Source organism: Hakea prostrata, chromosome 6 (genome assembly GCF_041222555.1).
Source record: "Hakea prostrata isolate BN-2017 chromosome 6, UWA_Hpros_2, whole genome shotgun sequence".
NCBI classification, from domain to species: domain Eukaryota; kingdom Viridiplantae; phylum Streptophyta; class Magnoliopsida; order Proteales; family Proteaceae; genus Hakea; species Hakea prostrata.
The window spans coordinates 39,198,789-39,225,133 of NC_142605.1; the positions used below are offsets into that span (position 1 = coordinate 39,198,789).

The 26,345-nt window shown below is 39.4% G+C and overlaps 2 protein-coding genes and 1 pseudogene across 3 annotated transcripts; 1 reads left to right on the forward strand and 2 right to left on the reverse strand.

The window, feature by feature from the left end:
• Positions 1-728: 728 nt before the first annotated feature.
• On the reverse strand, positions 729-3,542 carry LOC149014000 (RNA-binding (RRM/RBD/RNP motifs) family protein). Of its 2 annotated transcripts, none has more exons than XM_089158756.1 (6): positions 2,974-3,542; positions 2,736-2,868; positions 2,142-2,259; positions 2,010-2,046; positions 1,650-1,905; positions 729-1,522 (listed from the first exon to the last, which is right to left on the reverse strand). In XM_089158756.1, exons 1-6 carry the CDS (start codon positions 3,178-3,180, stop codon positions 1,416-1,418), a joined length of 858 nt encoding a protein of 285 aa, XP_089014882.1. In that variant the 5' UTR covers positions 3,181-3,542; the 3' UTR covers positions 729-1,415. The 2 variants fall into 2 exon arrangements, with proteins under 2 accessions (XP_089014882.1, XP_089014881.1); XM_089158755.1 differs by having other exon boundaries at positions 2,142-2,262.
• Positions 3,543-12,638: 9,096 nt separating this feature from the next.
• Positions 12,639-16,835, reverse strand: LOC149014001 (alcohol dehydrogenase-like 4). Its single transcript, XM_089158595.1, has 9 exons — positions 16,660-16,835; positions 16,410-16,546; positions 16,223-16,272; positions 15,669-16,083; positions 15,476-15,551; positions 15,333-15,409; positions 13,595-13,690; positions 13,039-13,200; positions 12,639-12,911 (listed from the first exon to the last, which is right to left on the reverse strand). The coding sequence occupies exons 1-9, from the start codon at positions 16,706-16,708 to the stop codon at positions 12,801-12,803; spliced, it is 1,173 nt and encodes a 390-aa protein (XP_089014721.1). The 5' UTR covers positions 16,709-16,835; the 3' UTR covers positions 12,639-12,800.
• Positions 16,836-22,526: 5,691 nt separating this feature from the next.
• Positions 22,527-23,514, forward strand: LOC149014002 (uncharacterized; annotated as a pseudogene).
• Positions 23,515-26,345: the final 2,831 nt, after the last annotated feature.

The following is a 26,345-nucleotide window of genomic DNA, read 5'->3' on the forward strand; positions in this document are numbered from 1 at the left end:
GGAATGGAGCGTTTGGGGAACTCTAGTTCTAGAAAAATGTTTCGGATCTCCTTGCTCTTGTTTTGAAAATTTAGAATTTTTTTAGAGTCAGTGAATGTGATTTGTAAGATTTTATATTTTTAAAAAAACCTAGTAACTTCATGGTGATTATTACGTATATTTACACTCATATCTCTGTTTTTTTTTTTTTTTTTTTTTTGGATTAAGAATTTCTAATGTACTGATGGGAATGAGAATCTTAATTCCACCAAATGGGTGCGAACTTAAGACCTACCCGTGGGAGGTTGGGCCTTTAATCATCTGATGTTCAATCTCTATCGTGTAAAAAAAAAAAAAAAAAATCTAGTTTGACTCATGGGCAGAGCCACATATTTCTTTCCCCCATCCTCTTATACATAAAGTCCTAGTTTGACTCGGAACCAAATGATCCATGCCGGCATGCTCAACTTTGAAATGGAACCCATCAAGTCACCCAGGACCCCAAACCAACCCAGAGAAGATAAAAAGGAGGTTGGGATATCATCGGATTCCAGACATTCTTTAAAAGGTAATAATCGGAAAGAAGAACAAGAGAAAAAGATTGGGGCCTGGGGGAAGGGGAAAAGGGGTAGACTGAGAGAGACGTTGAAAGAGAAGAAAATAAAAAAATAACAAGCACAGAGAGACGAGAGCAGAGACAGCACATGCCTTTCCTAACTAACCTTACATTTTTTTTAAATATTTTATCATGAATAATGATATGATGAGAAGGATGAAGAAGCAAAATGTCAACAGCAGAAAAAGAAATTACAAATCTAGTGGATAAGAAAAGCTAGCCAAGTTCACCCTCTTCTTGACTAACAAATGCTGGTACTGTGGTCGGTCCGGAGATATAAAACCAAACCTCCAGGACCTGTTAGCTAGTGATCCTAAACTAACTTATCCTAAGGGAAGAAGTTCCTCTACATTCCGCAGACGTACCGATCCAAGAATCAGTATCAGAGGTCGAATTCGAAAACCCAATATTCCGTTTCGACCTTGTGTTAATACATAAACAAGACGTATGATTTAATGGCTAACAGCTAAATGTCTCCTCCCCTAATTCTTCTAAACCCAATTCTAGTATGATGAGGATGATGATGAAGAAGAAGATGCCAGCAAAAAGTAACGAACCATGCTGTTGAGCGAGCTGTGTGTATCTGATCGATCGGTCGGCCCATACCCCCAAAGAATTTAAGTCTCTGATGGTGCCGTCTTAAATTCATCAGTGTCCGGATTACCTCCCAGTCGGGCGTCGTCAATCATCTACTGAAGAATTCTTTTCTTATAACTGAGTTGAGTCGCTCTTGCAAGCAATCCTTCCCTGTCTATCAAGTATCAATATCAACTGCGTTAGTGATGGAACTGAATGAAATGAGATTCCTTCCTCTTATAAATTAAGTTGATGAATTCTGTGGGTTACTGGTCCCTGTAGCTCGTGATTGCGCTGCAGTGCTCTCTGTTCCTGTCACACCCATTGTTGCTGTAGCCGTCACGCTCGCACCTGTTGCAATTCCATCGCATAATCCCACCCTGAGTTAGTATTGTTTTTATTTTCGTCAATGGGAATTGCTAGAATTTTTCCAGTCACAAAGAAGAAATGTTTGAGGTTTAGTTATGAGATGTCAGACCGGTGGTAGTGGTTGCAGAGGGAAGTGAAGTAGAAGGGAGCGACAGGATCCCAGGCGAAGCACCCAAGTGGTGAGGAACATAAGGGTACTGTAGCGTCTGGGGATGCCGATACTGACGAGCCCCAAAACCCTGCGCTTGGTTGCTCTGTACGTAGGGGGCGTAGAACGGATAGTAATGGTGGATAATCCCGGGAGCTCCAGAAGCTGTAGTTGTGTAGTATGGAGAAAACTGTCCTCCATATACACTATAATAATTCTGCATATCCATGTATCAATTTCTATGATTAGAAGCTAATCAATGGCTCTCTTCATTCATTTATAAAATTAACTGGGTGGGTTTTTGTGAGCAAAATTACAAACCATGGGATACATTGTGTCTCGGGAATATCCAGAATACCTGAACAAATGAGAGAGAGGACGAAGATGAGATGAGACCCATAAACCAAATCAAACTATAATTATTTTTTTTTGGTCGAAGCTTTAATTACCTACCCAAGAGCAGAATAAGGAAGTGAGTATTGAGCGGCGGGTTGATGGATATACGTGGAAGAGGAGCCGTGATAAGTGGGTGGAGCGGCCGATGCTGCTGCTGTTCTCAACCTCGCATTACCTGCTACATATTTGAACTAAAATATTTCAATAGAATAAACGAATTGAAAAGCAGTAACTTTATCATCATATATGCTAGATAGCTTAATTGCGACTGATTAGAAGAAGCTATTAGCACGTTGAGACAGTTGAGAGTTTTAGATGTGCAGACGATAAAAGAGATTAGGAGACCCAAGTGAAACATCTTGCAAGATCTTAATGACAAATTCCCTCAATATCTCTTCCCCGGGTCCCAGTACCCCTAGACCCAAGTGAAACACAAAGTGTCATTAAAACACACAAAAAAAAAAAAAAAAAAAACCCTGCTTGAATGATACCCATTGTTCCAAATCTGTAATGCTACTTGGTATAGGGTTTCTTGTGCGATTTACAGGAACTTGTGATCCAGAGAATGGAGATTAAGGAGATGCATATCCTGAAAATAAGTAGTTTTTCAAGGGAAGAAAGCTGAGGGAGGGAGGGAAAATCGGTACAAACCATACTGAGGAGTAGATGGTCGATTGCGCTGGGCTCCAAGCGATGCGAGGTTGCAGTTAGCCCTCCTCCCGTCGATAATAGGTGATGGATCCTCACAAGCTCGCATTGCAGCGTCTGGATCCTTAAATGTGACCTGAGAGACATTAAATGAAAAACCTTCTATGTATTAGATACAGAAAGACAAAACACCCTGATGATCAGGAAATCTATGCGTGGAGAACCAGGAAGGAAATCTTACGAAGCCATATCCCTTTGATCTTCCGGTGTTCTTATCGGTGATCACCACTGCTTCTTGGATCTCCCCAAACTGTTCAAAATAACGCTTCATGGTTTCTGTCTGAGTCTCCCAGGCCAATCCCCCCACAAAGATCTTAGTATAAGTTGTATCGCCAAACTGCCCAGTGTTGTTTCCGCCCACCATATGGAATTGTCTTTGATGAGACATGGAAGAAGGCAGAAAGAAACCAAATCCGTAACAAGAGGGAATTAATCGATAGACAACAAAACCAAACAGAGGACAAACACCAGCACCTCCTTCAAAACCCAGAACCCAAAATGGGATGGGAGAGAAAGTTCAGTAAGAGCCGTGTTGATCACAAATAGAATTGATCAAGCCAATATATGCAGAACTCACACCAACTCCTGCGATCGTTCTTCTTCTACTGCTACTGTTATCGCCAACAAACACCATACCTTTTCACTGCCACACCTCCTCAGATTCCTCAACAACGATACCCGTAACGAGAAAATCATTACTGGTGAGGGTGGAAAGGAAGAACCAAGAATTTAAAAAGGAAAAAAAATTATAAAAAGGGTGAAGGAAAGAAAGGATTCTAGCTACGAAGGAGGCAGAAATTTATAAACAAAGACGAGGGGAAGGGTAGAAAGGTAAGTGAGAAGAAAGGCAGTGGGCACCCACAACAATGGTTCATGGTTGGTTGTACAAACACACTCCAATGGGAAATCAGGAGTGTTTATATGGATAATATCTTTTGTAGCCTTCCCTTCCCTTTCTCTATGTGGCACAACTCCAAGGAGTGAAGGGTTCAGATGAAAAGTTGTATCTTAAATTAAATTGTCGGGGTTTATTTTTCTCATATGCAAGAAAGTAAAGTTTAATTGGGAATAGACCCGGTTCGTACGGTTCAAAACAGACATTACAAAACCAAAACCTAATTTGAAAATAAAAAATAAAAAAGTTGTCTTCTTCCTTATCGATCTTTCTACTATGCACTATAAATCACACTCTCTCTGCACTATAAATCATTATACCTAAGGAAAAAGAAAGAAAATAAAAGCTTTCAAGCAAACTACAGGAATGAAGAAAACTTGGTCAGAAGAACCACCAAGGAATGGCGGTTATACCTAAGGAAAAAGAAAGAAAATAAAGGCGTCAATCTAATTCATTCATTCATTCTTTCTACCCACCAAGGAAATGGCGGAAGAATTGCAAGAATTAGATGTGCTTTGGCCGAAGCAATCAAACAGTAACCAGATTGAAGATCGGTTACTGCAGAGTTATTGCAGTGTACTAATTACTTTCAATGGCTTTAGAGCTGCTTTCATTTGATAGCTCATCATGCGACATTACAGATTTGTTCTGCTTTATGACCTTTTTCATGGTGAGGAGGGATTGAAGGCTGTGGTATAATGATGTTCCAATCCTTATTGGTTAGGCCTTCCACAGATGCCAACTGATGTTCAGCAGCGTTTTTCAAGATGAGAACGTCAATCTACAGAGTACAAGGATTCCTAAGGAAGAAAATGATTTTTTTTAAAATTTTTTATTTTTAAATAAGGTTTTGATTTTTTAATGGTTTGTTTGAACCGAATGAACCGGGTCTGTTCCACTTAAAATTTAATTTCTTGCACATGAGAAAAATAACGACAATTTAATCAAAGACTCAACTTTTTATCTGAACCATTTACTGATTGGAGCAGTGCCTACGCCTCGTAGGCAAAATATCCACTTTTTAGTTTTTACACTTATGTTGGGTCAATCGGCTTCTTCTGGAACTGCTTCGCTGTATTCAACCTTCTCTCTCCCTCTCTTTCCCTGTGTCTAAGTAATAATATATGTTGTCGTAACGTACCCATCCATTATTATATTGTAGTTGTAAGTGTATGTTGTTTTTAAAGGCATGATATGGCAATACTTGTCAGGTCCAAGAAGATACCTTGACCCAGAGAGCTCTTTCTCAGAGAAACTGCTGCTGCTGCAGCAGCTATTCTTCCAACCGAAAAAGTGCAGGCGATAGGATAGAGGAGGAGGAGGAGGGGTAAACCCAAGCAAATGCCAAGGTGTCTTTCCTGGACTTGGCTCGGCCTCCAAAACTATCCTTCTCTTTCTCTTCTTTCTTTTTTACTTTCTTTTTTCCCTCCTATAAGAAACACCAGAAAATAAAAGAACCTAAGTACAATGTTAAAGAGATACAACTAACATAAATTTCAGTATAATTAATTGATTGAGGAAGGAGAGAGAAGGGAAAACGATGATTGAGACCCCAGAGAGAGAGAGGAGATAAATTTTGGGTGAATAAATAGCGTGTAAAGCGGCGCCTCCAGTGGTCAATTAGGGAATGGTAAGAGTTGAGACCGGTTGGCCAATCAAACCCAAGAACTTGACCAAAAAAAATCAAACCCAAGAACTGAATCATTAGTGTCGCCACCGGCTACCATAACGGGCCTTGGACTATTTAAATATCAAAACAGAGAGAGATAGAGAGAAGATGGGTCAAACATGATTCTACGGTTTCCACCCACCCAAGATCGGCTTGTTCGTTTCCTCACCTCACCTCTCTTTGTCGGCTCTTGTGGCGGCCACTTCGCCGCCATATTTGCCATTTTACCTATCTTAACAAAGATGCGGCGCCGTACGTGTAACGGTGTAAGGGTTCCCTACTTCCCTTCCCACACTTCCCAGTTGCCATCCCTGGATGATTGACTTCCCAACCAGGCACATGGATGATGGATGATGGATGATGGATGATGGATGATGCAGGAAAGAGTATTATTAATCTGGCTGGCTGGCTGGCTGGCTAGCTAGCTAGCTTGGAGTCGAAGGCAAAATGAAGCCGAGTCCAAGCTAGCAGGGGTGGGTTTGGAATGTAAATGTCTCAAAGAAAAGGAACATAGACAGCTGTCCTGTGGATCCCGTCGTACTCTCCACATGAAGGCTGCAAACCACACAGGCAGGCAGGTAGTCAGAAGTCAGAACCCTCACATGCCAATGCCCATTAGGGCCATTACCTGATTACCTGATTGGTGATTACCATTCCATCCCCTATTATTATTTCCTTTTCCCTACTTTGCCCTTTCCCTTCCTCTCTGTTCTTGGTTCTTGGTTCTTACGATTCCCTCCGAAAACAAAATTCAAAATTCCCTCTTGCAGCTGCAGGTTTGATATTGTACGTTCTTGTTTAATTAATTGCTCACTGAAGATGGGGGCCTTCCTTTGGAAATAAATTTAATGTTTCACCTAAAGAGAATTTAAAACAGATCGAGCGTCTCCCGATTGGCCTGGTTGCCAGTTTTTTTGATGAACGTTTATTCCCAAGATAAAAAATCAATTGGCTCTCTCATATTCGTTACCTTTATGGCTGCATGTGATCGATGATGATCGATCGATCGATCGGTGGAGAGAATTAAGGGTGCATGCCATACATTGCCATCTCCGTCTGAAATCTGAACAAACTTATACCTTGACCATTTCTGTCCCAAACAACACTGTCAACTGCTGCAACTGCTGCAGCTGCTGCAGCAGCAATCTTAATTTTCATGTCATTGGGCTCTCTCATTCCAAAGTTACCAACTGGGATGTTTTGAAATTAATTGTTTTGGTGCTAAACGAACGCGCAGTAACGTGCTATGTACCTTTATCTCAACCGCTCGTTTAGTATATTGTTGCTTTGAACCTCTCGTTTCAATCTGGATGTTTCCTTGTTTCCATAGTCAATTCAATTGTAATCGTACCGCACGCCTAAGTTTCTAATTCTACCATCCTCCTCCTAAGTCCTATCATTCTGCTTTTGAGCATTTAAGAATAAATCACAAAAAGCCACGTCGTCTTTGCTCGTCGTCTACGGACTACGGAGATGCATGGTCCCTTTCTTTCTATAAAAGTTCATGAAAAGTAGAGATCAATTCCAGACCTATGCTTTGCCTGCTTGTTATCAGCAACTTTATTTTCCATGTATGTCGTCCCATTCTCCCTCCCTCTCGTGCATGAGTTTTTTTTTCTGTTTTCAAAGCTCTCACTGCACGAGTCCTGTAGGAGCAGCTGGTTGGGGAAGAGAGACGCATTGACCAACCTGACCCTGTCATGAGGCCTTGACCGGCCCATTGATAGATCCCGTTCGATACACCTGTTACTTTTGCACTTTTGTGTGTGTTTTTACGGTTATTGAGTGCGTGCTGTTCGTGAGGCTCTTCTAGATGCAGCTGCGAAGGGGTTTGATCATATAATGGTGGAAAGTGATTGTCAACAGTTGATCAATGCTCTTAATTCTAAAGTCACTACTTCTGTTGATATTTTGAATATTGTAGAGGATATCATCCACCTTTCTTCTTATTTTATGGATTGTAGTTTTCACTTGTCCTAGGGGATGCACACTGTTGCTCATTCTCTACTGAGTTACCTTAACGGGAGGACTAACTGGCCAAATTCCACTACTTGGTTGTTGGATCTTTGCAATTTCGACACCTTGTCATTTCCCGTTCATTGAAATGAATGTTGGGTAGCAGGTGCAGCTATTAATTAATCACATGCAGTAGGAAACTAGGGGTTTAATTGACCGGTTTTCAACTAAGACTAATTCCTATGTGTTAAGGGTAGTATTGTACATTCAAGTGTATATTACTATAGGTAGCATACTTACACTCACTGTGGTTATAAATACAGTTTTATAAATCAATAAAGGTATGAAATACATTTCTCTACATGGTATCATCGAGAAAATAACGCTCTCACGAGCCCTAAGATCTTGGTTATGGCTTCTCCGCCATCATCGTCGTTTCCTCCGCCACAAGCGTCGACTGTTCCGCTCAATCCGCCTGCAACTCCGGTGGCTTCTCTCATTTCTTTAAATGTTGCCGCAGCACTTCCGAGCAAGCTTACAAATTCCAATTTTCTGTTATGGAGGGCGCAATTTGTGCCTCTTCTCCGTGGTTATGATCTGATGGGGTTTGTTGATGGTAGTCACCGCCGACCTGCAGAATCAGTAATTTCTTCATTTTCGAGTGGTTCTGTTCCTGCGATTTCACCTTCTATTGCTTGGGATCGTTAAGATCAGTTGATCTTGGGTTGGCTGATTTCCTCTGTTTCTGAGCGAGCTTTAACGCATATTGTATCTGCAAGAACTTTAGCGCAGGCTTGGGAAATTCTGAATGAGTGTTTGCACCGAGTTCTAGATCCAGAATTTTTGATGAGGATTCGGTTCTTACTACCTTGAGAGGTCTTGGTGAGCAATTTCGAGATTTTTCTACCTTTGTTTTGGTGCGTGCTGATCCAGTTTTGTTCATGGAGTTGCAAGGTTTACTCCTTACTCAAGAAAGTCATATGCGTAATTCTGCATCTGAAGCCTCTTCTTCAATTCTTTTTGCAAATTTTGCTATGCGAAATTCTCAAGATCGCAAACAATTTTCTGGTTTCAATCGATTTAATCAATAAAATGTTATGCGTGGGCGTGGTGGTTCTGGAAGACGGCCCTGGAATCGACACTACAATGGGCGTGGTACTTCTACTGTTGCTTCTGGATATTCATCTTGGTTTCGGCCTTCTGGTTCTGTTTCTACTACTCAAGAGCTGCGTGATGTTACTAATTTTTCTGGACATGGCTTCTCTTCTTCGGGGTCGAATTCCTTTATGAATGAATCTCGTGTACTCTGTCAATTGTGCAAAATTGAAGGACATCTATGTGCACAGTGTCCTCAGTGTTTCAACCATGCTTATGATGGTAAGATGGTTTGCCATTCTGCTATATCTTCTTTGCATTCTTGTTCTCCTACACAATGGGTGCTTGATTCTGGTCTAACAATCACATTGTCTCAGATTTGGCTCATCTCGCTGTACAAGAACCATATACAGGTACACAGGGTATTGTTATTGGTAATGGTTCTGCTATGCCAATTTCTCATATTGGTTCTTTGGTTGTTCAAGCTAATTCCTATAAGTTCCATTTAGCACCTGTTCTATGTGTTCCGAATATTAGGTGTAATCTTCTTTCCATTTCTCGATTTGTTGAAGATAATGATGTTTATTTTATATTTCTTGCCAATGAATTTCTGATAAAGGATCGACAGACTCATCAGGTGCTGGTCAAGGGACAGAATTCTAATGGCTTGTATTTTGTTGATTTCTTGAAGTCTAAGGCCACAATTAAAGGTTCGGCTACCCTTCATAGTTTGGATACTTTTGCTGCTTCACAGTTTCTTCTTTCGGCTGCTCCAGTTGCTTTTGTTGTTTCCACAGTTGATTGGCACAGGCGTCTTGGTCACCCAGCTTCTCAGAGAACTTTGGCTATTTTGCATTCTCTAGGTTTGAAGAATTTTGGTTCTTTTTCATCTTGTAATGCTTGTCAGTGTTCTAAAAGTCACAAGCTTCCTTTTGTTTCTTCTGTAACAACTAGTAGAGGTCCCTTAGATGTTATTCATTTTGATTTGTGGGGGCCTGCTCCGTTTGTGTCCTATGATGGATTTCGATATTATGTGGTTTTTGTTGATGAATTCACCAAATACACTTGGGTGTATCCACTGAAGTTGAAATCTGATTTGTTTGAAGTCTTCAAAAGGTTGAAAGGTTTAGTTGAAAATTAATTTTCTTCTAAAATTTGTGTGCTGCAAACTGATGGGGGTACAAAATTTAGTAAGTTATTTCAGTTTTTGACTGATGTTGGTGTTACTCACAAAATTGCATGTCCATACACACCACCCCAAAATGGAATTGCTGAACGAAAACATCGTCACATTCTTGAATCAGCACTTGCAATGATGTTTCAGGCTCATTTGCCACAAACATTTTGGTCTGCTGCTGTGCAAACTGCGGTCTATCTAATGAACGGACTTCCTCTTGCTGCTCTTGATAACAAATCTCCTTTTGAAGTTCCTTTTAAGATGTCACCAGAATATGGTTTGCTCAAGGTTTTTGGATGTCCTTGCTAACCTTGGTTGCGCCCATATGCTAGCTCCAAGCTTCATCCCAGATCTCAACCTTGTGTATTTTTAGGATATCCTGCTTCTTACAAAGGTTATTTATGCTTTAACCCTATCACTAGGAAGTCTTATATCTCACGGCATGTTGTTTTTGTGGAATCCCAATTTTCGTTTGAGGGTATTGTAAATTCATCTTCTATGGTCTCTTTTGAATCTTGGATTCCTATGCTAAGTCCATATGTACCTTTAGTTGATAATTCAGTTGTAAAGCCTACTTGTAATGGCACTCATGGGCCTACACCAAATATTAATGAAAAATCCCCATCCCCTATTGGATCGCTAGCTCTTGCTGATGGGCCTCCTTTAGGTTTTCCAGCTGGGCCATTTTTAAGTGAGCCATCATCAGGTTTGTTGGTTGGGCCTCAAACCAACTCTGTTTCATGTCTTAATTCTTCACTTCGTGGGCCTTCCTCAATTGTTTCACCTGAGCCCACTTTTGAGATGCCACATAATTCAGGTTGTGTTACTGCATCAACTTTAGTAATGGCTCCAACATTGTGAGTAGCATCGGGTAGTGAACAATGTCCTTCTTCTTCTACTTTTTGCGCTGTACCCTCCGTTGCTCCCACAAGTATTTCAGATGTTACTAGTCATCATCCCATGGTTACATGCTCTCGTACTGGCTCTTTAAAACCACGACTGCCTTTGTCTCTTCTAGCTTCTTGTGAGGATACTAGTGTGCCTACTACTTACACACAAGCATCTCGTTTTGACCGCTATGCAAGAGGATATCAATGCTTTAATTCAAAATGGGACATGGGTTTTACTTCCTTCTATTCCCACTCAAAATGTGATTGGATCTAAGTGGGTTTTTCGGATTAAAAGGCAACCCGATGGATCCCTAGAGCGCTATAAAGCCCGTTTGGTAGCCAAAGGGTTCCATCAACCTCCTGGTTTTGATTTTGGAGATAATTATAGTCCTGTGTTAAATATACAACTATTTGTCTCATATTATCCATTGCTATTTCGAACAATTGGTCAATTAGACAATTGGATGTTTCCAATGCTTTTCTACAAGGGGATCTTGAAGAAAATGTCTTTATCGAGCAACCCTCTGGCTTTGTTGATCCTACTTTTCCTCATCATGTTTGCCATCTTCGGAAGTCGTTTTATGGTTTGAAACAGGCACCTCGTGCCTGGTACACCAAACTTACTACTTTTTTCACATCTCATGGCTTTGTTGGTTCTCAAATTGATAGTTCTTTGTATTATTATACAAAATCTACGGTTACTTTGTATGTGTTGATTTACGTTGATGATATTCTTGTCACGAGTAATTGTTTGGATGATATTTCTGCTCTTATTAAGACATTTGCTACTACTTTTGCTATCAAAGATTTAGGGGATCTTTATTATTTTTTGGGAATTGAAGTCAGTCGTTCTGCTGAGGGTTTGTTTTTATCTCAGAAGAAGTATATCACTGACTTATTGGATCGTGCCAAGATGAGCACTGCCAAGCCTATTGCTATCCCTTTTGCTTCTGGTGTCACTCTTTCTCTTTTGGATGGTTCTCCTTTACCTGATGGTACTGAATATCGTCATATTGTTGGTGCTCTGCAGTATTTGGCTAACACATGCCTATATATTGGTTATGCGGTTAGTCGTGTTGCTCAGTTTATGCATTCTCCAACTGACACTCATTGGAGTGTTGTCAAGCGGATTTTGCACTATTTGTGTGGTACAATTGATATGGTCTCTTCTTTTCCCGCCAATCTTCTATGTCTCTTACTGGGTACTCTGATGCCGACTGGGCTGGATGTCCTGATGATCGACATTCTACAACTGGATTTAGTGTTTTTCTTGGTAATCATCTCATCTCCTGGAGTTCTCGCAAGCAGCGTACAGTCTCATGTTCTTCCACGGAAGATGAGTATCGTGCTATTGCATCTGTTGCTATGGAGCTCTTGTGGATTTGCTCCCTCTTAGGAGAGATTAATGCATTTCTTCCCACTACTCCTGTGATATGGTGTGATAACATATGTGTTACCTATATGACTTCGAATCCTGTCTTTAACGCTCGGACAAAATATGTTGAGATTGATTTTCATTTTGTCTGCGATCTTGTTTCTTCGCGTCAGCTTGTTGTTCGCTATGTTTTCACTCTTGATCAACTTGATGATCTTCTCACCAAGGGTTTCCCTCGGGTTCAGTTTCTTGCTCTTCGGGACATGCTTACGGTATCCACCCCATTGCGCTTGAGGGGGTGCATTAAGGGTAGTATTGTACATTCAAGTGTATATTAGTATAGGTAGCATACTTACACCTACTGTGGTAATAAATACAGTTTTATAAATCAATAAAGGTATGAAATACATTTCTCTACACTATGTGGGACTGAAAAAGACATATCACGGCCCTTCCAGTCCACCAGCATGTGAGATTAAGAATGTTGAGAATTTGCAAATTAAGTTAACCTGGTTAATTTGTTGAGAAAAAGCTGAAGCAGTAGTAGTTGACTCCATTTCAAGCCAGCTGACTAGGCCGGTTAACTTGTAAGTTCTAACCACTATTGGGCCAGTACTCCAACAGTACATGCACAGAGTGGGCTTGGGTAGAATGGACTAGCTAGCTAAAGCTAGGCTGAGGAAAGTGGGCCCATCATGAGCCTAATCTTCATATATAATTAAATCAGCGCGAGGAGTTGGCTCTATATGTGGCCATGTGGGGTGGGGGTGTAGGAACAACTCAAAGATCGAGAAGAGATATCCTTGAAAAACATGGAGCAATTACAGTCACAACATAATCAAGATGTTGAAAACAGTTAACTATTCTATTCGAGCAAGAAACTGCCGGAAACAAAAACACAAACAGCTTAGCGCTAGCAAGTATATGAGAATATATATATATATATATAGATCAGAGATGGAGAAGGCATCTCAGCGCTTTCCCGTCCTCGAGCAATTGGAATGCTTCATTGATCTCATCAAAAGGAAGCTCGTGAGTGATAAAGCCATCCAAATTCACAGCCTGAATTCAAGAAACGAAGGTGCGTGCATGTGATCAATACTTAATATAACATGTAATTATATATATATATATATATAGGAGTTGATGAAGAAGAGGAGGAGGAGGAGGAGTTTGCATGCTGACTGACCCCCTTGATGCATTCCAAGGCGAATTGTGGCAACTGAGTCTTTCCCTTGAAGTCTCCAAACACAGATCCCACGATTCTCCTACCGTCGAACAGTTCCATGGGATGAAGAGGAAGCATTCTCGGCGTCGGATGTATACCCAATACTACCGTCAATCCCCATCCCTGCACCAAAATTAATTAATTAATTAATTAATTAATAATATTGCTTGCTTTTTTAACTACTTACTAAATAAATTATAATTTAATTATTATTATTATTATTATCCCAATTAGTACTAGTAGTAGATCATTCTGATGACGAAAAACACCTTTGTGAACAGATGGTCTAAGGTGTTCCATCAGCCTACGTGTTGAGTTTCAACTTTCAACACAGAAAATAGAGATAGAAGATAGTCAAACAAATCGGTAACTTAAAAAGATTTAAGGGGAAGAGAGATATGTGATTCATCCGAAGGTACTCCTCTCCGTCCATTTGGCATATTTTCTCATTGTTCAAATCATAAAATTAGTAAATTAAAAAAAAAAAAAAAACAAACAAAAACATACGAACGCGTACATCATGGGTGGACACGAAAGCCTCGCGGAGAACTTCCAAGTTTCCTGAGCACTCAAAGCTGTAATCAACACCACCTTGCGTCATTTCTTGAATAATCTGCACAATCGAGGATCCAGTGTGTTAATAGTTTAATTATCAATAATCTTGTATCCATACGTATGCTTACTTGCTTCTATCGAATAACATCAAAGCAAAGAATGAGGTATCATGAACGTCTATCTTCAAATCTGGTTAGGCATGATAAAGTAGAAATTATATAACTTTATAATTTTTTTTGGTTGTAAGAAAAATTATATTAAACTAGTGGATACATGGTACCAAAGAGTTTCTAGATAAATCTGGAGATTTACTTCCCTTAAATGAGAGACTTTTCCTCATCATGTCTCGTTTTCTTATTTGAAACTAAGAAATCCGTTCACCGTACGTACGTATAGGAAGGAATAAGAAAAAGAAAAAGGAAAACCCAGAATTACAACGGTCAAAAAATCCCTAAAACCAGTGAGCTAGGGAGGATGAAAAATGACCTACTCAGAATAAAGCTATGGGTCAAATTATTTTTCAGATCCATCTGATATAGAAAAGAGAAGATTCCTGATGATATATAATATATATATTCAGAAATAGAATAAATTCAACATGAAAGAGAAGAGATGAGATGAGATGAAGTTGCTTAGACAGTTTTTAGGGAAAATATATTATTAAAAAGAGCCTATAACAACGCATCAAACTCTTGATTAATGGATAAGAACACGTTGAAACTGTTACACACAACACTGACAATTAATAACATCTACTAATCCGGGGGAGTCAGCAATACAATATGAAGAAGGAAAACAACAATAACACAAGCTGAAAATGTTAAAAATTTTTGGCCACCTCATCCATCCCTACACCGACCGACCAAAGAGAATGGAATGCCAAGAGTAAATAAAGTCAATGGCTGGCTGCACAAAATATACTTCATTCAGAAGGAATTTTAATTGAAATTTAATATACATAAAAGTCGAATTCTCTCAGGGCCACTAGGGATATTAGGCAACCGATACTCACAAAAAAATATTATTACCCTATTGCCTCAATATTATACGTTGTGAGTTGTGACTTGTGAGAGTATTTAAGAATTCCCCGGCGGCTGACAGATACTTTCCCTGGCCAGTTATAATATTATTTCATCAACGTAAGCTTTTTAAGAACAATACTTTGATTAAAAGAGATTTATTATTATTATTATTACTCTAATAATGTGCAATTAAATTAAAGTTAGAGATAGACATTTATTGTAATTAATAATAATGAATCTGTCTTAAACTATCATTCTGTTTACGGTGATCGTCTCTGATTTCGATAAATTACAATTCCACATGCAGCAGGCAGCAGGCCCCGTGTCTCACATTCACATGGCTTCACCTTCACGCCATCCCTTCACACGGTCTGGATCTGGATCTGGTCAGACTTGCGTAAATCGATGCACGTTTAATGCTAATCTTATCTTTCTAACTTTCCAAATTTTATTCTACAGATAATAAAAAAGTGATGAGATGAACTTGTTAAATATTAGTTAGTAATTAAGGACATATATGTTGGAGTTGGACAGCACAAGAGTATAACGCATACATCATATATGCCATTCCTCATGAAATCAATCACCCATAACGCCATGCATGCATGCATGCATGCTAATTTCAAATCGAAGCATGCAAAGGCATGAGTGATTAGAGTTGTTACCACTCTTACTTACCTCATGCACGGCTTTGTTAGCTTTCTCACTCTGGAGATCCTTTGGGTTGATGAAATGTGTAATTCCTACTGCTTTACCTGTACGTGACCAATTAAGTGTCATATATATTTTTCCCATTGAATAAGTGAAAACGTCGACGTTACCTTTGAAAAATTTGTCTGGATTGATGTCGATGCCTATGATTCGAGAGGCCCCTCTCAGCCTGGCACCTTCCGCCACCTGCGCCCCATGCATCCCCCACCCATGTAACACTACTTTTTAATTATCAGTAATAAAATCAACGTACGGGATAGATAGATATAGATATAGTCAACAACACCCAGATTCGAGACTTACAGCAAGTCCCACGGCACCCAAGCCAAAGATGGCGACGCTTGATCCTTGTTGCACGTTTGCCGTGTTCCAAGCAGCACCGATACCTGTAGAAACGCCACAGCTGAGAAGGCTCATCTTCCTTAGAGGAGCCTTGGCGTCGATCTTCACCACACAGGCCGAGTCGAGCACGGTATACTCCACAAAGGTAGACGTGTTCAGGAAATGGTAAATGGGTTTTTGCCCGTCCCGTGTCCAGAACCTTGTCTTCCCGTCGTTTACCATCACCGATTTCATCGGATTCACCCGGAACTTGTTGCACAGGTTGGTTTTTTCACACTTACACTGCTCGCAATCACCGCATTCTCCATTGAAGATTGGAACTACGTTGTCACCTGCTTTCATGTCCAACACTCCTTCTCCCACACTCTCTACGATCCTGTCCATCCATAAATATAATCCAATCAATCTCTTTCTTTCTTTCTTTCAAGTTTCAACAGGTAAATTACAAGTTGAGGATAAAACAAAAATTAACATTATAATAAGAGGCTTAATTAATTAATTAATTAATTAATTACCCTGCAGCTTCATGACCAAGTATTCGCGGATACGCTTGCTGAGCCTCGTTCTTGGAGTAGGATCGAGTTGAAATTTTACATGAGACGACGACAATAATCAATTATTAATCCAAGAGCTAGCTAGCTAGCTATATAATTACTAGTGTGTTAATTGGGTTGTAGCTTCTCTTTGCCTATGTATCCTTACCTCTCCTTTCCAAGCACTGAGATCTGTATGGCAAATCGAGGTATAAAGGACCTTCATTCGGACCTCCATCTTCTGGGGAGGATGGACTTGCACTTGTTCTATGGAAATTGCCTGTCCTGGACCCCAGACAACAGCAGCTACAAGGCGGAATAAGCAACAAGTTTTAGTCTCATATACAGTCAGAAGAAAAACAGGATCGAAGAAGAAGAAGAAGAAGAAGAAGAGATCGACAGACGATGATGATAAATACCTTTGCAAGTGATGACCTTCCCTTTCGTCTCAGCAACGAATTTGCCCATCTTTCTCTCTTCAATTCCTGCTCTTACTCTCTCAATCAATCAAAGCTTGTTAATTGTGGACAGATGAGGATAATCAGGTCTAGTAGTGCTACATATTTATAATGACAGATAGTCACTATTAAGTTTTCCTATTTCTCGCCATTCTTTATTAATTCGAAAAGAAATGTCGCTCTCTCCACAGTCCACACATAACATAACATAACATAACATAACATGGTGGATATATCATATATATATATTATGGATTTTATCACTGCTGCATATTTAATTATTGCACAAGTCAATCAAAAGCTTTAAAGTCTTTCTTTTTTGTCTCCTTCCGGGAAGGGAGTGTGGGGTCAAGGGTAAGGGTGGCCTACGGCCCTACGTGCCGTGCCGTGCCACCCTGTTTTGGCATCGTAAACCACGCGGCTCGTAAACTGCGCCGGACACAGAACTTGAAGGATGGATCTTTTGAGTCTTTGACTCGGTCATGACCTCTATTGAGTTGAGCTGAGTTACGTTGTTGTATCACTCACAGGTAAGCCATGGTGATGATAAACTAACTAACTAATCGGAAAGTCCAAGAGGTCTACAACGACTCTTGCTTGGTAAAAGTCTCCTATGATCGATGTACTCGCTTTATTTGCTTTTCATCTTTGGGAAGCGGATTTCTCGTGATTCACAAACAATGGTTATTGCTTCATATAGAATTTTCTAAGGGCTGAAAAACAATTTATGCGGTTGAATTTCAAACAAACAAATTTTCTAGAGTTCATCGTATTAAACCATGAGGAAAACCAACTAGCACCAAACCCTTTAGTAATGGACAATGGACATTAATAACGGGTAATTAATATGTTTCTGCAAAGAACTGAAAAACAGAAAAGATGATAGCTGCTTCCGTTACTGCTTGGAAACTACATGTTGGAAGTACGTACTAACCCTTCGCATGCAAAGATGATCAACAAAAAACGCAGGGAGTTAAAGTTGTGTCATTCCTTAATTTGAAGTCTCAAAAGGCGGATCCAATGAGTTCTCTACCACCAAAGAACTAGATGGGATGAACAGGTAACATCTTTGGTGAAGGGTGATGACTAAGTCAGTCAAACCCCAGTTTGTTTTCGTTAATTGAGAGTTCCATTTGGATTGAGTTCCATTGGAGGGATTTTAGTGAATTTCAATATAAAACTTGACACATGGTTAAGGGAAAAGAAAAGTATGATGATCATTCAAAACCAAACCCCCACCCAAAAAATAATAATAATAATAATAATAATAATAATAATAATAATAATAATAATAATAATAATATTGATATGCCAACTACTTGTATGGCTGAAACGTAAAACTCTTTAGTAAAGTTATCAAATTAATTAGACGTCAAGGAGAAGTTCTCTTATTTATCAATAAATAACTGTACATACATCATGAGTAGATAAGATGCATGGGATGCATCATACAAAATCTCTAAGCTCCTTGCATATTTAAACCGATAGTCTACTCCTCTTCTTCGTGTCATTTCCATTACTTATTGTCCGAATAATGGCAAAAACTAACACAAAAAACAATAGTTTATCAAAATAAAACAACAATAATAATAATGAAGAGTAAAACGAAAAATGAGTAAAAAAAAGGCTCTATTATTAATAACTCACCCTACTCCTTTACTCACTCTTTTACGAATATACCTATTCGTATGTACTGCAACATATATACTTTGATGTCTTCACCTTCTTTCTTTCTCTTCATTAGTTTATAATTTAAAGTTTAAACAGAAACATATTTGTAAGACCAAGTCATTCTTTGTTGATTATAAGCAGGTATGATTTTATTTAAGATTAATTATTCTATATATTTTGGTACATTATTATTATATTTTAAAAGGTGAAGTGTTTTGAATAAAAAAATGTAGCTATTTACATTTTTTCGTTTCATTCATTTAAATATATTCTGAAAACGACAAAACTTCACCTCCACCAAAAAGTCAGAGGTTTTTTTTTTTTTTAAAAATTTTTTTAATTTAAAAATGTAGAAAGCTCTTTTGTTTCTTTTTAACAAATAATCATAATAATAATGAAGACGTAAGAAGGAGAGTAACATGCGGATCTTTCTTTTATATCTGAAGTCCAAAGATCAAATTTTTTTTTTTTTTTCATGGGTGGAGGCTGCCAAATCCTATCATAAATAAGCAGATGGGAATGTTTAACAGTCAAACTTCTAAATTTGTAGGTAATCTTAATTTATTTTGTGTAGGGCTTGTAAGTGATGAGTTGGGATTTTTTTTTGACGTGACGATAAAAATTTTGCATTCCTCCCCTATGTATTTAGGATGAAATTTATGTCTGATCCATATATGATGTAATGAAAAAATATATGATAGATATATGTGAAAAGAACAAAATCCTCCATTAAATAATTAGTAGAAACATCGAAACTCAATGGAGCTCTATCCTTTGGATTTATGAACAGTGACTCCAACGGTTTGACCTGTTCAACGTGTGGTTAACAATACAAGATAGCCATGTCATGGCGGTTAAAAGTAAAGTTGAAGGGGTAAACAGTAAAAACAAATTAATTCGTCATGGAATTCCCCATTAATGCTATTAACGTTATCATCAGTGATGGATGTGGATTGATGTATTAGAAGCACCTATCGCTCTTGTTCCTTTTGCAACTCGTTCGGTATAATTAGTTAGTTATGTTTGATTAATAATTAACCAACGCTGGCCAAGTGGAAGAACAAAGATTTGGTGAAACCCAACCCTAAGGATATATATATATATATATGGCCACTGTGAGAGAACGGATTCCTGTATGCTTTGCTTTCAGCTGCACTGTGCCAAACATGCTGCGCCTAATTGACCTTAGGAATCTCGATCAACTCATCATCAATCAAATGGGACAGCAACCAAAAGACAAGAGACAAGCAAGCGTTACTAGATCTGCCATTATCAATTAAATCAAATTATGCAAAAGACACCAGAGATAGGACAGGCCGGACCAGCAATTACTCGCTTATAATAATCCGACGAAGAATCCGATGGATCTAACTAATTAGGCAATCAAAGTATGGGTCGATCCATTCAACATTGACAGTTTGATGGCTTTGAGTAATTGAGGCAAGTTGAAGCAAGTTGAAGCGTTGCCGTCACAATTACACAATCAATGCTTGGCTCCAGGTAAGTTGACGCCTTCAACTTTCTGACCATGCACTTCAAATATTCCCTGGCCTGGCCACTAGGGTTAGGTATGGGATATGAATTTGTTATCAACTTGGACCTAGATATTTAGCTCCCCTCTTTTGGAGCTTCCAATTTCAATCAACCATCAAAGTGTACTCATAGCTTACCTTAAAAAAAATAAAAATTAATAATAATAATAAAAAAAATGTTATAGTCAGATTTTGTAATCATAGGCATTTTACCGGTAGCATATGTAATATTCCTATCCCCTATATATTAAAAAGCACTTTTGTACAAATTTTTTTATTTTATTTATTTATGTAGATTCAATATAAAGTCAAAGGCAATAAATAAACATATTTCCAAGTATTGGTATTGAAACGACGAATAATTAATATTTATGGGTATAATTGGGATCGAAGATCAATAATAAACATATGGTGGATTAGTTATAAAGAATATTAGGCCAATAAATTTTATTGAGAATGGATGTACAATTACTAAGAAGAACATAAACAAATTACACATCATAATAATAAAAAATTCATTGTAATTTTCCAAAATTATATATTCATCTTCACCTGAGAGAAAAAGAGATTCCATCATTTATTCAAAACCTCACTACACCATTTTCACCATACTAAGTTCTGACTTTTGTTTGATTTTTTCCTTGGTCATCCAATAAACACAATATTTATAGGACAACTCAATAATACCTTAATCCTTATATAAGTAATTTTTCTTAAAAATAATTAATTACATAAACCTACCAAATACAAGACATACGAAACTCCATTCGGTCTATTATATCAGCATCGATCCAAGTGACAGAGCACAACTGATGCCTAAATAGTGGATTTATGTCAGTTTTGGGCCAAATTGGATCAGTGCGTCAATTATCTATTCGTAATTGAATCTTTGGTCATGCAGCAGCAGCAGGAGGTTCACAAGGGGCCGGATTCTTAGGCTATAAATGGGCCATGAATACAGGTGTGCTTGGATGGCCTTGATGAGGCGGTAAGTTTTTGGATTTGGGTGTTTGTGGCCCTTAAACAAGAACTGAGATGGATTTTTTTGTTATTAAAATAAAAGAGCACCGACACCCCAAATGAAGCCCACCACGAAACACGACACCCCAACAATAAACACACAGCCATGGTTAAAAAGTAATCCAAAATACCCTCCAAAATCGGAACAGGGGCGCCCCCCCCGAGAACGAGAAACGAACCATAAAAGGCGATTCGAATTAGTTATAATCGCGGAAAAAGACGATCCGGCAATCGACGAATGGGAAGGAGGAGAAGGGGGAAAAAAAGAAAAAGGAACCGCGGGAAGAGGAAGAAACAAAAACCCAAACCAAAAAAAAAAAACCAGCGAGACCCAAATCGAAATGACGACAAAGAACAAAGAACGAACACGAAGATGAATCTGGAGAAAGTATCCGAAAGGGTGAACGGCGGAATCTGGATGTAAGTCAGGACACCGGGGGCGATTCTGAGGGGTTGGGGTTTATTACATACAAAGACGGGGAAATGAGGGTGCCGATGTGGAATGACAGCAAGGAGAGAAGGGAGAGGGATGGTTGTTTCTTTGGGCGGGGCAATGAATTCTGCTGAACTTTATGTTTCTATTAATTCTCCTCGGTGGAGACCGGATTTAGAAAACCGCCTGGAACCGGCGAAATTCACGGAAGAAAGACAGAGGAGGGATGGATGTTGAAGGAGAAGAAGAAGAAGAAGAGAGAGAGAAAGAGAGAAGAGAAAGAAACCGAAGACTACGATCTCTGAAGATTTTACCGAAGAGCCAAAGCCGAAGAAGCGACTAGCACAGTTTTTTGGAGTACAAACGAAGATTTAAAAATGGAACTTAAGTTATAGGAGGGAGACGGAAAGGAGAATGAAGGAGATGAAATGAGCGGGTGATGAAAATGAGAATGAAAGGTATGATTTGCGAAACCGATAGTCCGGACTATTTCTTCCGAGAGCGGTAGAAGACTCAAATGAACTTTTTTAGGATCCCATGACGGGGGGGGGAGGGGGGGGGGGGGAAATAAAATTTTCCCCTTTATTTGGTGAAAAACTCAAGAGGAACATGGAATCTCAAGACTCGAAACACTTGCTAATTGAGCACCACATCAGGGTTGAGAATAGGGAATTTATTAGAGTTCGAAAATTAGATCACATGGACTGACTCGGATGATGCCGGGTTGAAAACTAGGTTTAGGAATTTATGGTTATTAATTCGCCTGGCCTCTTTGATTTTAATAATGGATTCTGGCGTATCTATATTTAGATTCTTTGTTTTTCAAACCCTCCTACTCCTGATCGAGCCCAACGAGCCTCAAGGGTCTCCAAGGCATTCATTAACACGTTTGAAAAGACGAGTAAATTATCATGACAAAAGTGTTCACTTGCAAGTGCTGTTTGTCTAATATTGTTCTCAAACTGTGCTATATGGCCGTCGTTGACTCTTCTGTGTTTTTAAAGCCTCTTTTTCCCGCTCGGAGACAGTGGTGATAGTAATCATGAGCCAGAAGTAATGATGGTCGTTACTCATCCACAGATCCACTGATGCTACCATCCAATGACACTATGAATTCACCCACTCATGCCGCCCAAAGCTTTAACATGAGAATACCAACAAAATCTCTCACAAGTTCTCTGTGCAGATGGCACTTTCAGGACCATAAACTTTGGGTGGATGCATCAATCTTCCTTCCACACTTCTAATCAGGTTGCAGCAGAGGATCGGGAAAGATGGGGAACTGTGTGTTTCATGGGGTGGAGGAAAAAGAAGAGTTGATCAAAGTGGTGACATCAAATGGTGGGATCATGGAACTCCAAGCACCACTGACGGCGGAGTTCGTCACCAGTGAATTCCCAGGCCACGGCATATTCCGGAGCCATGATCTCTCCTCCTCACGGCCACTCCTCCACAACGAGGAGCTTCTGGTTGGAGAAGTGTATTTTACCTTCGGCCCATCAACACGAGCAACCGTGAGAGAGCATTCTTATTTCACGGTATCAGACCCACCTGCGCCTCCTCCTCCTCATCCTCCTCGTCCGTGGTGACACCCTACCGTATGTCATTCGACACCCAAAGGATCCTGAAGAGGTCCAAGAGCGATGTTCTGCTGAGACAACAACAACAACAACAAAACAATTGCAACATCAACAACAACTACTACAGCCGCACAGGAGGAGTACTGTCAGTGTGGAAGGTGAAGCTGGTGATCAGCCCAGAACAGCTGGCTGAGATACTGTCTCAAGAGACACGCACTGAGGCGTTGGTTAAAAGCGTCAGGACGGTGGCCAAGTGTGGGAATGGAGTAGTAGCATCTCCAGCCAATTCTGATAAGTCGAGCATCTCCAGCACTAGTTGGAAGCAGGCTTTTTCCTCCTCCGACGACGACGATAGGCATGGCCTCTTTGATTTCTAGCTTACCTAAGTTTATTAGCCGAATTTTTATGCTCTCCTCTCCCCCAAGTACCAAGACCAAGTACCAAGTACCAATTACCAATTACCAACTCCAAAATCCAGCGCTTTTCACTTTAGCTTTGATTAATTAATTTTTCTTCCTCTGCTAAGCGTCATCTTCTTAATTTGCCTCCAATTTAGCTTTTATTTTTTTATGAAACTAAAAGGAAACATAAATTTAAAACCGACCCTGTGTTTAGCTCATGAGCAAGGGAAAACAAAACAGGGGCATTAGTTGTAGATAACTAATAATTCATGCATGGTTGATTTTCTACGCCAGTAAGTACTGAAATAGTGTGCTACTGTTCTATATATGCATCATCATATTGGTTGTTCAACTTCAATTTTGATCTTGTGGGAAGTTAGAATGTGACAGATATGGAACAACATGCTCTCCCTTGCTACTGGTCCATGTAGAGGGAAATAATTTTTAGGGCTTTCACCTCATCATAGATATAGGCACCTTGATCAACCATGCATGCATATCTATGTATTAATAGTGTATGTTTTTATTAGGTGTAGCTACTAGGTTGTGTATTATATATATGTAGTCCAGCCATGCACATCCTGCAATATATATTGTGTATATTTAGTCCAACCAATTTTTTTACCAGAAAAAATAAATGTAGTCCAACCAATTGAAATCCATGCATCCTGCAATACTAGGATGATGATCCAGTTCGTTGTTATTATTATTTTTCTGTCTTTCTCTGAATACTTTTCTTAAATGTAAACAGAAGATTACATGTTAGGGCCGGCATGGAAGATCGATTGGAGCAAAAGGAAAGGCATGAATTCATTTTTTCATGGGTTGTCTTTCTCAATAATTCGCAATAGATTGATAAACATCCGTCCACCAAAACTATCAAAACCATAGTCTTGGTAACTGGGGCTTGTTCTTGTGCTATCATCCTTTTCACTTGAATACGAGAAAGGCAATCTGCATGAATAATATGATTTTCGGAAACCTAAGGCATCAACCTAAGCCCAACACAACCCAATCCGACCTTAATTAATTGGGTTCTTTTTTTTTTTTCAGTCTAATCCTATTCCTAGGCCCAAAAATTCGAAGCGGCCACACTTAAGGGCGATTTTACATATTTTGGGGTGGCACCATTATGTTACATTTTTTTGGGTTAAAAGAAACACTTCATTAAGAGGCTAAAGCCAAAGGAAATTGGGTATTAAGATCTAAGATTCAAGGATCGGTGTTCGACCAAATTGTCCTGCCTCTCTGGGACAAGGCCAACCTGATTAAGGAGTAGCACAAACCATTATTCCCTTCCCTAGAAACCAGCAACAAATTGCAAGAAGTGAACCTGCTTGGAACAATGCTTTGGTATCGCCTGCAGAATGGTAGTCAAGTTGTATGGGCCTTGGGCTTGATTTCCATTATTCAGAAGCTCCAACAACTGCAAACAGTCTGACTGGGCCACAGTATATATATACTGGGCTTCAGCGGCCCATTTCAAACCTTCAAAAAGAGCATCCACCAAATAAAGGGTCTTCCAATTCCAATACCAAAGGAATCGACAAAGCCATTACAGGTCCACCATTAGCCCTGAGGAGGAAATCCACCTGATTAAGCACAGGAGTTAATTAGGAGCCACCAAACCACACTGCTCGTGCATAAGGACATTCGAACAAGACATGGGAACTCGTTTCAGATTCATGGTTGCATCTTCTGCATCTTTCATCGATCCACATGGACTCAGGACTCCCCTTTTGCATAAATTAACCTTCGTTACTTGCGACTACCTCCTGCACACACTCACCACATCTTTCATTCGCATGGCAGTGCAAAATATTCTTCCATGTCTTCTTAGGCACTGTCTCCCATGCATGCACCTGTGAGGAAGAAGGTTGTGTAGCCGCTCGAGCATCCCTATGATTAATGAACATGTGGTATGCAGATTTTGTTGGCGGGCACCCAGATTTGCCTATCTTCATATGGGTTCAAAGCCAGTCAAATACTCAAAATGCATCAGCGATATATTGATTGGAAAGCACGTATTCCATGCTGTGTGCAGGACAGAGTAGGATCTCGATGTTCTGCTTCTTCATCCGGAACAAAAAGGTCATCATCGGACTCAGATTCAGCTAAGGAAAGGTTTTGATGAATAGAAGAAAGGGTTGTGAGGGGAGTGACAAGGGTATTTGGGGTTGGGACAGACTGAAACAAAGGTTAGGAGGAGGTAAGCGAGGAGGGTTTAGTCTCTAGGGACGACTACTACTACTAGCTATAGTAGAAACAGGGATCACTGAAAGCCACTAAAGGTTAATAGAAATAGCTTGGATGAAAGACACAACACATGGCCGGACGAGACGAAAAGCACAACAGTATGCCGGAGAAAACTCCATCTATCCATCATGACCATTAAGTTACATATACCACCGAGGAGTTAGAACCCTAATTAATCTCTTCACTAAGAAGCATTAGTAATTGCCAACTAAACCAACCATTTGATGGTTGATAACATAAATTTCAGGATGCAATGCATCCCCATTAAAAGCTAAATTGGTGCAGTGGTTTACTGATTGTTTACGTATGCATGTGATGTTGGAATCCTTGAGGAGGAATTTTCAGTTGTTTATTTCCCCTCTCTTTCTAAGAATATATAACAATGAAAGAATCGAAAGATAATAGTTTGGAGATTTGCTGGTTGCCTTCTATCTCCTTCATCTCCCACTTATCGTGTAAAAATACTCGGGGGGGTAAAAAAATATCCAATAACTAGGAAGCAGAATATGACCAATTACAATGAGGGAACGGATATGGCCATCTCCCACCCATCCTCTGCCACGCATGGAATGACTTATTTAATTGGAGACATTTAGAATCTCTTATCTTCTTTTTTCTTTTTGAAGGAGGATAACTGTAGAGTAATTAAGGAGTCACTTTATCTCTAAAGTGTGAAAGATTGAATTATCATTAATAGCTACTACATTCATGATAATGGTAAAGATGTATTTTCCTATTAATAAAACATGATAAT

Coding starts and splice junctions, on each gene's coding strand:
- LOC149014000 (XM_089158755.1), bottom strand. CDS start 3,180: ATGTCTCATCAAAGACAATTCCATATGGTGGGCGGAAACAACACTGGG. Junction 2,047..2,141: donor CTTCCTTATTCTGCTCTTGG/GTAGGTAATTAA, acceptor TCATTTGTTCAG/GTATTCTGGATATTCCCGAG. Junction 1,523..1,649: donor CTCTGCAACCACTACCACCG/GTCTGACATCTC, acceptor GAATTGCAACAG/GTGCGAGCGTGACGGCTACA.
- LOC149014001 (XM_089158595.1), bottom strand. CDS start 16,708: ATGGGCAAATTCGTTGCTGAGACGAAAGGGAAGGTCATCACTTGCAAA. Junction 16,273..16,409: donor TCAGTGCTTGGAAAGGAGAG/GTAAGGATACAT, acceptor TCCTACTCCAAG/AACGAGGCTCAGCAAGCGTA. Junction 16,084..16,222: donor CTTGGTCATGAAGCTGCAGG/GTAATTAATTAA, acceptor ATGGATGGACAG/GATCGTAGAGAGTGTGGGAG.